At 36.0% G+C, this 16,740-nt stretch overlaps 1 protein-coding gene across 2 annotated transcripts; it reads left to right on the top strand.

The window, feature by feature from the left end:
- Positions 1-2,216: 2,216 nt before the first annotated feature.
- Positions 2,217-16,230, top strand: Trmt112 (tRNA methyltransferase subunit 11-2). Of its 2 annotated transcripts, none has more exons than XM_067288325.1 (4): positions 2,217-2,365; positions 2,431-2,538; positions 12,760-12,852; positions 16,104-16,230. In XM_067288325.1, exons 1-4 carry the CDS (start codon positions 2,288-2,290, stop codon positions 16,203-16,205), a joined length of 381 nt encoding a protein of 126 aa, XP_067144426.1. In that variant the 5' UTR covers positions 2,217-2,287; the 3' UTR covers positions 16,206-16,230. The 2 variants fall into 2 exon arrangements, with proteins under 2 accessions (XP_067144426.1, XP_067144427.1); XM_067288326.1 differs by having other exon boundaries at positions 2,218-2,365; positions 2,431-2,532.
- Positions 16,231-16,740: the final 510 nt, after the last annotated feature.

The following is a 16,740-nucleotide window of genomic DNA, read 5'->3' as shown; positions in this document are numbered from 1 at the left end:
TTCAAATATGAAAATAATCGCCCAATATGAATTTCTATTTTAGAAAATACGAGGAAAGCGGCGCTTCCACCGCTTCCGATGACGGCACGCCGCTGCTCTTCTATCTAAGGAAGTTCGCTTGACAGACAAGACAACTAAGAGAAAGAAAAAGTCGACACCCGTCAACGCCATTTTTCACTGGTTACAATTTCCAATTGAAGAGTGAATTAAACCAATCACGTAACTAATGGATATAAAATTTTTGTCCTTGTAAGTGGAAAATGTCGTTTAGTAAATAAGCGGAGATTAATGAAACAGAAATAAAATCTCTATATAAGTGGAAATAAGAAGATGAAGACGACGAATGATCGAGTATCACCGGGAGATTGATAATGAGCAGTGATGACAGTAATTAAGCAGTTCAACGTAGAATCTTTGTGCAAATAGTAAAGGTTATTATTCTCATTGATAATTTTTAAAAGATATATTTTTTTCTGACGTAAATAAATTTCAGTTAAAATTCATTTTATATCACCGCCAACTGTCTTCATTAAACCAAAATGCTTATATTTTCATATCGCGCCAGTGCGGAACCACCTCCGGTAAGACGGCGGCACGAACTCGTCAGTCACGTTTACGTGAGTGCCTAAACAGGAACCGAATAGGTACAAAGAATCCTCGGTTTCCAAAAAAACGTTCTCTGTGGACACCGAGAGGACCTTTTTTTTCGAAAAAAATATTTATCGTAGTTCGGCCGGGTCCACAGTGGGGACGGCTGGATGGTACGGGACACACAGCCCTCGATGAATTCCTGGAGTTGCTGGCTCGTATTCGATCCCGGTTCTCCCAGAGCGGTATTGTGTTGTATTGTATCTGCTTCTAGGCTACATCGCCCGTAGTAAAGGGTGACGAAATTGTCACGTGATATAGTAGTCGTAAGCGTTTGTGATGGTCGTTACGCGAGGAATAATGTCTTCCGGGAGGTCTTTTAAGCCCTGGTCACACTATGCGATTTCCAGCCGCGCAGGCGACCGCGACTGCAACAAGCGCGAGTCGCGCGCGTCTTCTCGTGGTCCCACATTATTCGTTGACGTTGCAACTCGGAACACGTGACCCTATAATAAACCAATAAAATTACTGTAGCTTGTTTTTGTCTACTTTCGTGAGTTCACCGACATTTTACGTTCTACTTCAGAGTATTTACGGAATTTTAGCTACTTTTCTTATTAAAATAGCAAGCAGTTCCTTTTCTGGAATGAATAAAAGAAAAAAGGCGATAATTTTGTTAGAGCTGGCGAGAATATACGAAAAGAAAAATAAGAAAAAACGTTCGTGCTGGGTTAAAACTTGGCGAAATGAAAATCAACGGGCTAAACAATCGTGCTTTCACCAGCTGATGAATAAATTAAGGTTTTCGGATGCCGAAGGTTATAGGGGATATATCCATATGAATATAATTTATACTTATATATAATTTAGGCGAAACATTTCGTAGTTTGGCATATCAATTTAGAGTGGGCCATAATTCGATATCAGTCATTATCCCAGAAGTTTTGGATGCTATTTATCAATCTTATAAAAGTGAATACTTGAGAATAAGTGTTGTTTAGAAGAAAGCTTGAATGATTTAATTCATTTATAATCGATATATTTTTTTCTTTTATATCAGCATTTATTTTATTCAATTGTATATTATTAAAAGTAATCAAACTTTTTAAAATAAATCTAACAATAACTTTTATGAATTCGGATTTGATTTACATCAAATATAGCATTTAAATGTACTGAAACTCAGTTAATACAAATGTTATAATCAAGATATGTTGACAAATATACAACACAAAGTATGACGTGGCACAAAGACGTTTTCTGATTGGATGCGCGTTTGCAACCGTCGCGAGTAGAACAAACTTCTTGTTTCTAGCTGTGGTTGCAGTCGCGCCGGTTTTCGAGGGGGATTACTAGTTAACGGGAACAGCCGTCGCGGTTGCAGTCGCCCGCGCGGCTGGAAATCGCATAGTGTGACCAGGGCTTTAAGGGTAACTGGCCCCTATTCGGGCGTTACAGAGCGGTAAGTCTGACGTCTTAACCGCGCCCGTCGAAGAACTCAGCTTATAAAATTATGCAAAAATTAAAAATTAGTATAATAAAAATGTGTTAAACTACAGGATTTATCAAAACAGAAAATTTAAAGTACCGTTTGCGTTATTCTTCCGTTTCGATTGGCAACACCGGGCGGCGTACTGTCCTTTGTATTTTTGCTGCGGGAGAACGTGCTCTTTCGAAAAGATTTGCCGAAATAAGAAGAATGAAATTGTTAACTCATAATTTTATGACTTCAAAATGCATTAAGGGCGTTAATGTCGGATATCCACTGGGAATTGTGGTGAGTAAGAGTAGAAAAATATATAACTGATGTGTACGTAATGAGTTTTCTTTTGTTTATTTCAGGCTCACAAAATAAGTAAAACAAAAGTAGATTTTAATCCGGAATTTGTATGTCGAATGATTCCGAAATTGGATTGGGATTCTCTGTGTCAAGCAGCAGAAAACGTAAGGGTAATTATGCTGTAAATTTCTGCTATACTCATTATTTTAAATCTCGCGAAAATAAACCTGCATTTTAGATATATTTTCGCCGTTCAATTGTAGTCAAATTGAATAAGCTTTTACCTTATTTTTGATGAAATCATTTTGTGTTAAAAGTCGTTTACTTTATTGTAAATTAACTGTTAAAAAATCTTTGTTTTAAATCCTACGTACGTAAAATTGCAGATCCGAATGACTCCGTTCGGACCTTAATGGAGTCGTAGACCGTATCCGTGGGAGGAAAAGTCGAAGGTGTCGTATGTCTGCGTGTTACCCTTTGCGAGATATTTGTCTCCGAACGTCGAACCCCGACGGCGGCGGTTCCGGTTGCCGTCTTTTCGAGCGAGTTTCGTCGCGGGCGTGACCGGCGCCCGTAACGTAAATAACGGGCACGTTAATTTCTACCGACCGAAAATAGTTTTTACCTCGAACCGATTCGCTTGCCTCGACCGGTGCTCTGCCTAAATTCGCGCGCTTTGGGGCCGGTTATTACTCGCCTCGGCACGTGGACGGGAAGAACCCGGCCTCCTCCTAAAACCGTGCTCGGCGAACGGTGGAGTGGACTACTCGAAGCCGTCGCGGTCGCCTGGGCTAAATTGTTAAAAGCGGTAATCTTGGCAGAGCTTGCATTGTGACTCCCGATTGCTCTTTGGAAGTAGGCTGATTTTGGGGGGACTATTTCTTGTAAAGGATTGCGTGCGGAGGTATGGTTTCTTTGACTTTTTAGCTCCCGTGGATGTGGTCTATGGCTTTGTTAAGGTCCCGACGGATCGTTCGGACCGTTCGTACCGTTTAATGCCGCTATCGATTTGTGATAAAGTTGGATTATTTGAATTTGGGATGTCTTTATATTCGACGTATTTTTATTTATAAGTTGTTGTCTGTGTTAAAATGCAATTGAGCTGTATGATACTGGCCGAGGCTTCCCGAAAAAGTCTATAATCAAATTAATCTGCATGCATATAGAGAAAATTTTACTGTTGTTTAATTATTTAGTAAATTCAATTATTTAAAAATTCTTGAAAGTAAAACACTCCAAAAATACCTTAAAATTTATATTAATCACTAACATGTAATGTTTTTGGCTGTATTTAATTGAACTACTTCAGAATAAACTTAACATTTGAGATTAAAGTGATTAATGCAATTTTTAAGGTTTTTGGAAGTGTTTTACTAATCAATAGTATGGTCGAGGCCGAAGTTTTAAATGCAACCGCGGACGTTCGGCGCCGCTTTCCCGTAAGCCTAGAAGTTTGACAATGGCCTTTGGAATGTCGAGCGTGATTCCACCGACTTTCCAAACACCGTTGTCAAACTTCTAGGCTTACGTGAAAGCGGCGCGGAACGTCCGCGGTTTTCGTGTTTAAAACTTCGGCCTCGACCTCGCTAATATTCATTTCTTGGTAATTCTTGAAAATTTTTTTCATCATTGTAAAAACAAAATAAAAATTTGTAAAAAGTAATGTACATTATATTTTCTCCATTAAAACCCAGTCTTTGAATAAACCCCAGGTAATAAAGGTGCTGTTAAAAATAAATTCCAGATTGAAACACTTGGGGAAACATTTTGAAGTACTGCACTGTAGAGAGTAATATAATTTAGAGTGAGAGTAAGGAGTTTAACTAAAATACTACATTCTCAAATTATCTAAAGTTGGACAGCTTTTTCTAATCAAAAGTTTATATAGGAACATTTTATGAACTAAAATTATATTGTTGAATATTACATGTGGGAGTAGAGAGCTTAATTAGGAAAATTGACCATCTCTTTTGGAAAGAAGGTGAGTTTGAACCAGACGATAGTAGTCAGGACATTCCTAAATTCTTAATTCCTAAAATGACATCAAAGCAGACAGGGATGACAATGTAATAACTGAATTGGAAGACCAAATTTTGATATTTCCCATTGAAGTGACCATCCTAAAATCATAATATTTCTGTTATGTTGCTGATGCTTCACATATCAATGGTTGTTTGCAGGGTGATCATATCAGTACAGTCAAACCTCAGCTTACAAATAATTTGGTTTACAAATAAAATTTTGAATGCCATTTGATAACTTGATTTCTGCACAAGCTACTTGGCAGAGCTGGACACCGATGTTCAACTTTCTGTACTTCATTTGTTAACGAAAGTTGCCGGCCCAACCGGTCGACGACGGGACTGCCGATTCGGAAGGTAGTGGTGCAGAGATCACCTTGCGTCGTTAGAATCTCAACATAAATTATCAATGACATAGTTATTCAAGTTATATTTCAATACTCATGGGAGTAAGATCTATTGTTTTTCTGGTACATATCACAATTGAATTTAAATGAAATTAATAAAAATTACATTAATTGACATTCGTGTGATATAAAGGTACTTAACTCAAATTAAATAACAAAAATTTATTAATATAACATAATATATATTATTATATTAATACTAGTTAGCCCAGGCATGGCCAACATACGGCCCGCTTAATGAATTTATGCGGCCCACGATTAATCTTTCAATATTAGCAATATTATCTTTCAATATTAACTTCCAATAATTGGTCGAATGGATTTGCGATACTTCTTTATTTTTAAAAAAAATTCCATTGTGGATTTACAACTTTTGTACTCATCTGTGTGATAGTGCCAAAATAAAATTTAAAAAAAAAAAGATAAATTTAAAATATTAATATTTATCATAAAATAATGTGTTAGACAGTAATTCAAGATATACAGGTAATATTCACTTTAACTTAGTAATTCATGTACTTTGACAGAAATATAATACAGTGGACCCCCAATATAATGCGCATGTTGGGCGGGAAACAACACCCGCATTATAAGATGAATCGCGTTATACTGAGCGACGTGGTGGCGACACACTAAATTTACTCAAAACGATTTGAGCTATATACTGAAACATCCCATCAACTACATACATATTATGTATTTTAATAAAAAAACCAATTTATTTATCAAGTGCTTTATTAAAATTCACACAACATATTAAGATGTATAACTAAGTACAGTACATACTGTATATGTATTATTTTATTTACGTACATAAAGTACGCTTGAAAATACAGTACTGTATGTAAAAACAAACACTATCTATAACTTGACTAAAATCTATGTATTCGACATCAATTCAATTACAAAACATCACTTAAAAAAGTGAGTAAGTTTTGTTTGCGTTTTGATAACTTCTGTATCATTTCCCTTTTGAAAGATGCTAATTGCAACAATCTGACACTGTTAATATTTTCTTGTGATTCAGCCCATTTTATAACAGTTTCCATGGCTGTTATTGCTTCTTTGGTTGGTGGTGGTATATCAGCTAGTTCACTGGCACTTTCATCGTCTTCTGTTTCTTCTTGACATCTTCGTCACCGCAAATGGATTCGATAATCATTTTATCAGTTATATTCTGACAAATATCTTCTCTAGTGTCCACATCTAACTAATCAGTCAAAGAATCTTTAGTTATTTCTGGCTCATTCAATATTTCCCGGATACGAGAAGTTTCAGCCTCGGTGAAGATATTATCTGAAGCTGAATCTGAATGTGTTGTGGTTTGGTTGAGATCAACTTGATTATTAGATTCATTTAATTTTTTCCAACAGTTTCTAATTATCTCTGATGTGATTGCCTGCCAGGCAAGTCCAATACTGTAGGACACGTCTTTGAGATCCATTTTTTTAAAAAAATATGTTGACGTCAATGTCTGATGCTAATAATGACTTCATCATTTCTCTTCGGTAATTTGTTTTGAAAGCACTAATAATGCCTTGGTCTAAGGGTTGTATAAGAGCAGTAGTATTTTTTGGAAGATACATTACTTTTATTTTACCATCGTCGGACACGAGGTTATCAGCTGGTGGATGAGCTGGGCAATTATCTAAGAGAAGCAAAGCTTTTGGATCTACATTCAATCCTCTCAGAAATTTTCACACAGATGGAACAAAGGAATTGTGAAACCAGTCATGAAATATGTTAGGAGTCATCAAAGCATTTATGCTGTTTTTATAAACAACTGGCAGAGAGTTTATATTGACTGACTTGAAACATTGTGGGTTTTGACTTTTATCTATGAGTGGCATCAACATCTGATTACCAGCTTTATTTACACACAATAAAGCTGTTATCATTTCCTTGCTTAGTTTTAATCCTGCCTTTTGTGGGTTACTTTTTAGATCTAAGGTTTTACTTGGCAACATTGTTATATAATGCAGTCTCATCACAGTTATAAACTTGTGCATCAGTATACCCTTCTTTCTTAATGGAAATTGTGAACTGTTTGGAAAATTCTGTAGCGCCTTCAATATCACTAGACTTTGCTTCACCATAAATGGAAATTTGGAAGATGCCATGTCGTTTTTGCCAATGCCACAACCAACCATCAGAAGCCTTAAAATCTTCGTCTGCTTTTAAGCTTACATGGAATTTTTCAGCCTGAACTTTAAAGCAGTTCTAGATACAGGAATACCTTCTCTTCTTTTTTTGTACAAACCATGCATAGAGGCAATCGTCAACATTTTGATCTTTTCCAAGTCTTGTCTTTTTTCGAGTAAGCCCGGCATCTTGGTCAAGCTTATCAACAAATGATTTCAGTTTTGTCTCCTCTGCCATCCAACCCCTTACAGTTCCTTCAGGTATGTCGTATTCTCTTATGTTTGCTTTCGAAACTCTGCTCTTTACTTTAGCATAATGTCAAGCTTTTCTTTCACACTGTAAGTTTTTCTTTTACTCATCATGCATACAATAATTAAACACTATTCAAAATACATGCAGGAACTCAATACATACACAATTACTCAATACGCAGTAACAATAAAATGCACTACTCACTAACGCCGCACGGCCTGTATAAATGTGTTTGAGTTAATCGCGTTGCGAACATCGCCCGTGCTATAACCGAGTGCACGGCATAGTGAGCAGCGCTATAACGAGGGTCCACTGTACTGATATATTTAAACATTTATTTACTTAAATAAATCGTTTTTGTATTTAACATTTTTTAATTTTAATATTTCGTTCGGCTTGTGAAAAATGTTCTCTTTCCAATTCGGCCCGGGGACAAAAACTGTTGGCCACGCCTGAGTTGGCCAGTTAATTATAACTAAGAATAATAAAATAATAATTAAAACCCTGATCTTTAAACTGAAAATAAAATCAAAATTAAAAAATTAATTTAAGTTAAAATTGAAATCAAATCAATTGAAAGAATATTTCTGAAAGTGTGGGCAAAGTACTTGTTGTCTGTCTTTATTGATTTGATTATATTTCATCCAGGCAGATTTGAGTCTGTATATAGTGTTAGTTTCAATTTCTGTTGACAGTGATAGAACATTTTGCTTTTAATATATATATAAATATAGAATATAGATATAGATAATAATATATTATATATTATATTATAATATATTGCATGTGTATCATTCAAAAAATAGAATGTTTAATACAGTAACACTTTATTGTTTGTCAAATAGAATGTAGAGCAACCATTATTGGAAATAGGGGTTGTAAAGATGATTTACAGTTTAGTTTAACAAATTCTTTTTCTTTTGCTCATTCATTTAGCATCTGTATTGCTGTATTCTTTCAGAATTTCTCCTTGTAATAATAGATCTACTATTAATACATATTATCATTCAAAAAATAGATGTATTGATAAAAGACATTACAAGATATTTTTTATTTCTTTGAATAAATTCAAATGGATATTAATTTTAATAATTAAGTTGTAATTATCAAGCATAAACATTTCTATAATTTGATAATTCAAATGATATAAGTTCTAAAACTTATATACAATACTTTAAGGCAGGGTTTCCAACTTGTCAATAAAGTTTGAGGTTCCGCAATAAAATTCGTCGAGTCTAGTGATGTATACGAGTGTACCAAATGCAGATTTGGGATGTGAGGTGTAATTGTTATAGTCTATGATCGGTCCTCTTATGACATCCTAGTGTTGCCACGTTTTCAAAATTGCTGACCCGGACGGCAGGTCAGGTTTGTTAGAACAGAAGTCCCCGACGCATGCACGATGTTATTTTACCATGCGAAGAATAACGTGCACGCCAGTACTAAACCAGTTAGGGACTTGTGTAGGAGCAAATTAAATTAAGAAATGAAATAACTTAGCTTTAAAGAGCTGAGAAGCAGAAAAAATAAAGGTCAACAGGTTGCAAGTGTACGTCGACATAAGATGGCGATTTGACTTTTGGTGCGTGTGTGAAGTCTTTCACTGTTAAAATAAAGTAAATTTATAAAAATATTTGCTAGTACTTTGTTTCATCATAATTTCACAATTTCTACGAAATCCCAGAAAAAATTAATTGTTAACCCGGACAATTAATTAAAAACCGGACGGGTGGCAACACTATGACATCCTATACACATGTTAGTGATTTATGACTATATAAATGGTGGCAACAGATTTATTGGTAATGGAACAAATTGAAATTACAATATACTGTTTGACAAGACAATGAAAACCATAAATATGGTAAAACTTAACCTAAAGCTATAAAATCATTAAAAAAATAAACTTAAAACATATTCAACATATAAATAATAATACAATTGTTAATTAATGTTCCATCATCTACAGTGTGTTGTAGCACAACTATGTGTGGCAAATTAATCATCCACTTGTATAAATACTGGTGAAGTATACAATTCACTCACATCAACCTTTGAAAAACCAGTGATAATTTAATTGAAAACAAACGTTTTCGACCGTGTAACTCGGTCTTCTTCAGGTTATAACTATTGAGATTCGTTGCAATTTCTAAAATCTTTTAGAACGTTTTCAAACTTTTGTGTAAAAAAAACCATTGTGCGCGTGCGTTGCCATGGAAGCGTGCGTGTTGCTGACATACGTAGCAAGCATGGTGCAAACGAAATAATATAATGTAATTATATTATATATATAAACAAAGGGACGGAAATGCACGTTAAATAGAGCTGTGGGGATCTTCCCCTTCGTAACAAAACTTCCAAGCTTGAGAAATGTTACTCGCATCTTTAGAATTGATGCAGTTTGTGCGCAATCCGGCTTTGTATATCTCCAGAGTTTCCAGGGATCGTAAATGTTCCAATCGGTGGGAGAGTTTAATCAATTCTGCGTTTTGCAGATCAGCGCTTATGCCCGGGGTCGAGGCATACGTGGATAGGGCAGTGGTGTCTCTGTTGTGCTCAATATCGTACTTGTGTTTGCGTAGACGCTTGTCGAGAGTGCGTTTCGTGTAACCGATGTAGACAAGCTCTCTTTGAAACCTGTCATCCCATAATGGAACAGAGTATACCCCTGGTGCCATTCTTTTATCTATGTTGTCCTTGGAATTGCGCAGGAGGTCATATATAGTATTACGCCTCTTGTAAGCAATCTTTTTGTTGGTATATGTGGCAATTTCCCTGTAAATGGAGTCTAGGTGGTGGTTATATTCAACAACCGCAAGAGCCTGAGTGTTATTCTAGTTGTTAGTGCATGTGTTAGTGTTGTCAGTAGGATGCGTTTGTGTATAATAGGCAGACGCAAGGTTATGAATTAATGTTCGGCTATACCCGTGCCGTGTGGCTATGTTCTGGATGCGCTTTAATTCAGATAAGGTGTCATCGATTTTGGAGTGGTGCTTGAACGCTCTTTTCGTAACAGCCCGAAAGGCAGCTACCTTGTATGAGAAGGGGTTTTCTGAAACGGCCGGGATGAATAACGGAGTGTAGCATGGCTTTTAATGGACCTTAGTAGATATTCTGTTGCCATCTAATTGCATATGGATATCCAAGAAGTTTGCATTTGAGTTGCTTATTTGGTCCAGCATGATGTGGAGTCCATAGGGGTTATTATTCATTGCATCAATGAAAATGCTTATATTGGGCTTAGTTTTCCATAAAATAAAGATATCATCAACATACCTCTCATATATATGTATGTTGGAACGAAAGAGGGGTATGATTCTATGTTCAAGTTTTCTAATCACTAACTCACATAAATCGCCCGATAATGGGCTGCCCATCAGAACACCGTGTTTCTGAAGGTACATTTTGTTGTTGAAATAGAAAAAGGAAGTGTAGCATAGAATGTAGGCTAGTTTCAAGACTAGTTTACGGTGCATTCCATGTGACGTTAGTAAGAAGTCCCTAATCTCGCAAAAGCACGGCTGGATTTTTATAGACTGGTAGAATGAAACAAAATCGAGAACAGTGATATATGCCCAGTCAGTTACGTTAAGGGGTCTCAATACATCTAATAATTCTTGTGGGTTCCTGACTATCCAAGGATAATTATCCAAGGTGTGAATTATATGCTTGTGTACAGCCGTGTCCAGTTCTCTAGTGGGGATCTTGCCTTGTCAAGGACCGGTCTTAAGGAAGGTGTATCCTTGTGAGTTTTGGCAAACACAAATAGCCTGGGGATATCAGGGGAAGGCATCACTGCCCTGTTTATGTTCAACTCTCTGGCTAAAGGAATTTGTGTAAACCTTTTCACACGTGCTTGTAGCTTAGTTTTATGGAAAACTAAGCCCAATATAAGCATTTTCATTGATGCAATGAATAATAATCCCTATGGACTCCACATCAAGCTGGACCAAATAAGCAACTCAAATGCAAACTTCTTGGATATCCATATGCAATTAGATGGCAACAGAATATCTACTAAGGTCCATTAAAAGCCATGCTACACTCCGTTATTCATCCCGGCCGTTTCAGAAAACCCCTTCTCATACAAGGTAGCTGCCTTTCGGGCTGTTACGAAAAGAGCGTTCAAGCACCACTCCAAAATCGATGACACCTTATCTGAATTAAAGCGCATCCAGAACATAGCCACACGGCACGGGTATAGCCGAACATTAATTCATAACCTTGCGTCTGCCTATTATACACAAACGCATCCTACTGACAACACTAACACATGCACTAACAACTAGAATAACACTCAGGCTCTTGCGGTTGTTGAATATAACCACCACCTAGACTCCATTTACAGGGAAATTGCCACATATACCAACAAAAAGATTGCTTACAAGAGGCGTAATACTATATATGACCTCCTGCGCAATTCCAAGGACAACATAGATAAAAGAATGGCACCAGGGGTATACTCTGTTCCATTATGGGATGACAGGTTTCAAAGAGAGCTTGTCTACATCGGTTACACGAAACGCACTCTCGACAAGCGTCTACGCAAACACAAGTACGATATTGAGCACAACAGAGACACCACTGCCCTATCCACGTATGCCTCGACCCCGGGCATAAGAGCTGATCTGCAAAACGCAGAATTGATTAAACTCTCCCACCGATTGGAACATTTACGATCCCTGGAAACTCTGGAGATATACAAAGCCGGATTGCGCACAAACTGCATCAATTCTAAAGATGCGAGTAACATTTCTCAAGCTTGGAAGTTTTGTTACGAAGGGGAAGATCCCCACAGCTCTATTTAACGTACATTTCCGTCCCTTTGTTTATATATATAATATAATTACATTATATTATTTCGTTTGCACCATGCTTGCTACGTATGTCAGCAACACGCACGCTTCCATGGCAACGCACGCGCACAATGGTTTTTTTTACACAAAAGTTTGAAAACGTTCTAAAAGATTTTAGAAATTGCAACGAATCTCAATAGTTATAACCTGAAGAAGACCGAGTTACACGGTCGAAAACGTTTGTTTTCAATTAAATTATCACTGGTTTTTCAAAGGTTGATGTGAGTGAATTATATGGAGTACAAGTGGATATACCAGTCAAAGATTATTAGTTTTGCACTGCAATCATTTTGTGATATTTGAAATATTTTTCATATAAAAATATGGTGGGAATTGTATAAATTTATAGTACTTTTAGTATTGTGTATATCCCAAAATAAAAAATCATGGAATGCTGGTTGAAGAAGACTTTTGAAGAAAAATGTAGCAAATACTTCAAATGTTTCTAGTCACGAAAAGACAAAGGGCAAATACAAAGGTACAAATCCAGGCACTAGTGCTGTTTAAAATATTGAAAAAAGTAGTTTAACCCTTACCATTGTTAATCTGTCTTTTTTTTTCCAATAAATTGTTTTTGGTGTTTCTATTTGCTGTTTTATCTATAATGATTAAAAATTGTCAAGGTTTCAACATTTTTTGCTAAGGTGAAAAGGGTTTTGCAATAAAAATAAGTTGGGAACTGCTATTTTAAAGTAACTATTATTTGTTTACAGATTGATTGCTTAAATGACTTACCAAAAGTTTTGGTGCCAAATTACGAAGCAGATGAAAATTTTCTACGGAAGGTTCATCATATTTTATTAGAAGTAAGTGATTCAGTTTACTTCAACTTTATATATATATATATATAGATATATATATATATATAATTATTAAACTCTATCTTTGTATAATTTAAAATTATACAAAGATAGTGTTTATGAATAATTATGATGATTATGTGTTAACTGTATGTGTGTGTTTTTTTAAAAAAATGGTTGTTTGCATGAAAAATTCAGAGATAGTGGTAGTAATATCTAAAGCATGTCCAAAAACTTCCTGTGCAGTGAGAAATTTGTAATGATGTTATACGAGGGCTGTTCGGAAAGTTTGCGGCCTCAAATAGAACAACAAACAAAATAATAATAAAATTTTTTTATTTTTCAATGTAGTCTCCTTTGTTAGCAATGCACTTATTCCAGCGATGTTTTAGTTTTTTTATGCCATCACAGTAGGTTGATTTGTCAAGGTGTGTAAAATACTCGTTCACTTCAGAGATGACTTCATCATTTGAGTGGAATCTCTTTCCAGCCAAGAAAGTCTTTGGTTTGGAAAAAGGTGGAAGTCACTGGAGGCTAAATCAGGTGAGTACGTGTGGAATTAATTGGAAGCGAAGTTCGTTTCTCTTTTGTTCAGTGATTCTGGCAGAATGTGCAGGTGCATTATCGTGGTGGAACAGAACCCTTTTCTTCTTCAAGTGTGGCCTCTTTTCTTCCATTTCTTTCTTCAGTTTTTCCAAAAGTTCACAGTAATAGACAGCATTGATGGTCTTTCCTGTTTCTAGGTAGTCAATAAAGATGCGGGGAAAGTGGTGGCCTCGGTTATGCTAAAGGCATAAAGGCATAACCGAGGCCACCACTTTCCCTGCTGATGGAACTGTCTTTGACTCCTTTGGTGGCGGCGAACTGTGGTGTTTTCATTGTATTGACTGTTCTCTTGTTTCAGAAGTGTAGTAGTGGATCCACGTTCCGTCAGTAGTCGCAAACCGACGCAAGAAATCCTGTGGGTCTTTCTGGTAGAAGTCCAAACACTCCTTTGACATCAAAGTGCAAACACGTTTTTGCTCTGCGGTCAGCAGATGCTGCACCCATTTTGCCGAGACCTTTGTCATACCCAAATTTTCAGTTAGGATGTGGTGCACTCGGTCGACAGAGATGCCTGTTGTCTCAGCTATCTCACGCGTTTTCAAACGGCGATCTGCTAATACCAAATCGTGGACTTTGTCGATATTTTCTTCAGTGACGGCAGTTGACGGCCGTCCGCTGCGAGGGTCATCTTCCACTTTCTCTCTCTGCCAGATTTAAAAAGGGCTGTTCATTTTTTCACAGTGGTGTACGAAGGAGCAGACTCTCCCAAAACTTCATCCATGTCGGCTTTGATTTGAGATGGGGTCGACTCTTTTTTCGTCAGGTATTTTATGACCGCACGAGTCTCCGTTTTCTCCATTTTTGACAAAGCACGTGCACACTGACTATCTGCCAAGCTGTCGTGGCAAAACTTTACGACAAATCAAGAGGAAATTGGTATCGTATCTTTAGCAAAGATGGCCAAATTATTTCTGCCAAAAATTAAATTGATCGCAGCGCCGCATATAGGCAAGGCCGCGAACTTTCCGAACAGCCCTCGTATGTATGGCATACGAGAACTAAGTGATATGTCCAATGTTTCCACTTTGCAGTAGATAGTGTTATTGCTTGCTTACAGATGTTCTGTGTTTTGGACTACAGTTTTTGAAAGACTTCTTGCCAATTGTATAATCTCCTGTGGAGTCTGTCTTTCTCGTTCTCGGACCCCACTTCCCGGGAACCTGGGGTCTGTGTGGACATTTTCATCATTAGGTGTTGCAGAAATTGCAATATTGTAGAGAAAACTGTATTTAAAACTTTTTCACTGCAGCTCCCAATGGTTTTCTATAGGATTAAGGTCTGGGGAGTTTCCAAGCCATTTCAAAACCTCAATTTGTTTATCTGCCAGTTATTTTGTGACTGTTTTTAGTTTTGTGGCAAGGAGCAGAGTCGTGCATAAACAAAGTCACCATTTGAACGCCAGTCCTCAACTTGGGGAAGCATCTTGTGGGTTAATGTGTACCTAGGTAGTCCAAGATGGCAGCTCGTCTTCGATCCTAGCAATCAGAAGACGGGGAACAGTGGGGATGCACGTTCTAACCTAACCTAACCCAACCTATTCTAATAATTATGGTAATTTATTAGAATAGGTTAGGTTAGAACGTGCATCCCCACCGAGACAAGCCGCCATCTTGGACTACCTAGGTACACATTAATTGTTTTAGTCTTGTAAACGACAGCTCTCATTCTGATTTAAAGTCAGTCAAATTACAATGTTGTTATTTTATTGTACTTGGAAGAATGTTTTCTTTAACATGTAATTAACAACTAGTTTTGTTAGACCCGATTAAATTTATATTTTAGTCGCAGTTTAACCGGCATGCCGGTCATTCCGCGAAAATGCCGCTACCGAATTAGTGAATAAATATAAAACAGCTTTTCAACCGATAGTTTTACGAAACACACTACTGTTTCCACAGATATCAAAAGCAGGAATTCAAGTTTGTCTACTGGTAATTATTATTTTAATGCATCCTTAAGAGAGAAAAATGTAAATCTTGGAAACATATCTTTTTGCAAAAGGAATTTGAATGAAAATTATACAAGTAACTTAAGATTACGGTAAAGAAAAAAATGAAATTGTCAATCTTTACTTGGAAAATACAAAATATATATTGAAATTTTTCTTTTTGAACTTTCAATTTGAAATGGCATAATTCAGGGGTGGGCAAGCAAGAGTTCAGTGGGAGCCGAAACGTAGGTTTTGCAAAATGCACGGGAGCCGCAGTTCTGCACCGTCATGGCGAACAGTATGGTAAGGCGCGCGATTTTATTATATAATATAAAACAAATATTGAATTTTTTTAATAAACATATTTTCACAAATTTATAAAAATAAAATTGTAAAAATAATAATAAAAAACAGAAACGAACACTTTTGGCAAGAGCCGCATTTGCCCGTGTCTGGCATAATTATTTGTGTTTATCAAACTACAAATGAAATATTTCAAAAATGTTTATGTAAATTTCATATTCAAAATTATAATTATTTGCTGCAGCTTTCTAGCTGGTTGAATATTTGGAATGCAGCCAAATTATTATTCATACTAGTCAGGCCTTAAATTTTCAAATATGTCGGAAATTTAAGTTATGACTGGTACGAACAACTTTTAGAGAAGCTATAATTAATAACTACTTGCAATATTTAATATCGAAAATGTAATTTATTTTAGGTTGACGTAATATCTGGCGATCTTCTGTGCCCAGAAACCGGCAGAAAGTTTCCCATTACTGACGGAATACCAAATATGTTATTAAACGAAGACGAAGTTTAAATAAGTTACGTATTTTAAATTATAACGTTTCGTCTCATTTTTTGCCATTCTTTTCACGTTAGATATTAATTCAGACACGAATCTATTGAATCTTTTAATATATTGTGTAGCTTTCAAAACCGAAAACTTCAGTTCGTGTTACTATTTTCATTAATGATAAATTATATCTGGATATCATCAATTTTAATGTCATTAATTGTACATAAATTACTATGTAATAAATTTATTCCTGTACAAAAATACTTGCGATCAAACTCATTTAAGTATGTTTTGTAATAACTCTACAGTAATTTTAAATCTAGAATATTGTATATAATTTACAGGTATATACGTTTGTTTGTATTGGTGTGTTTAACAGTTCTTTCATTTTCCATCTTTAAACAAATAATGCTTTAAGATGGAAAATGTACTGTACTGTACTGTACATATAAAAAAACTTCTGCCATAATTTCCATAAAATAGCATGCGAATTTAAAGTAATATAATCATAGTATCGGATTAATTTAATTTTGACACGCAAATGAAGGAAATCATT

This window comes from Centruroides vittatus, unplaced genomic scaffold (genome assembly GCF_030686945.1).
Source record: "Centruroides vittatus isolate TY-2023 unplaced genomic scaffold, ASM3068694v2 scaffold_861, whole genome shotgun sequence".
NCBI lineage: Eukaryota > Metazoa > Arthropoda > Arachnida > Scorpiones > Buthidae > Centruroides > Centruroides vittatus.
This window is presented reverse-complemented; position numbering and strand designations above follow the sequence as displayed.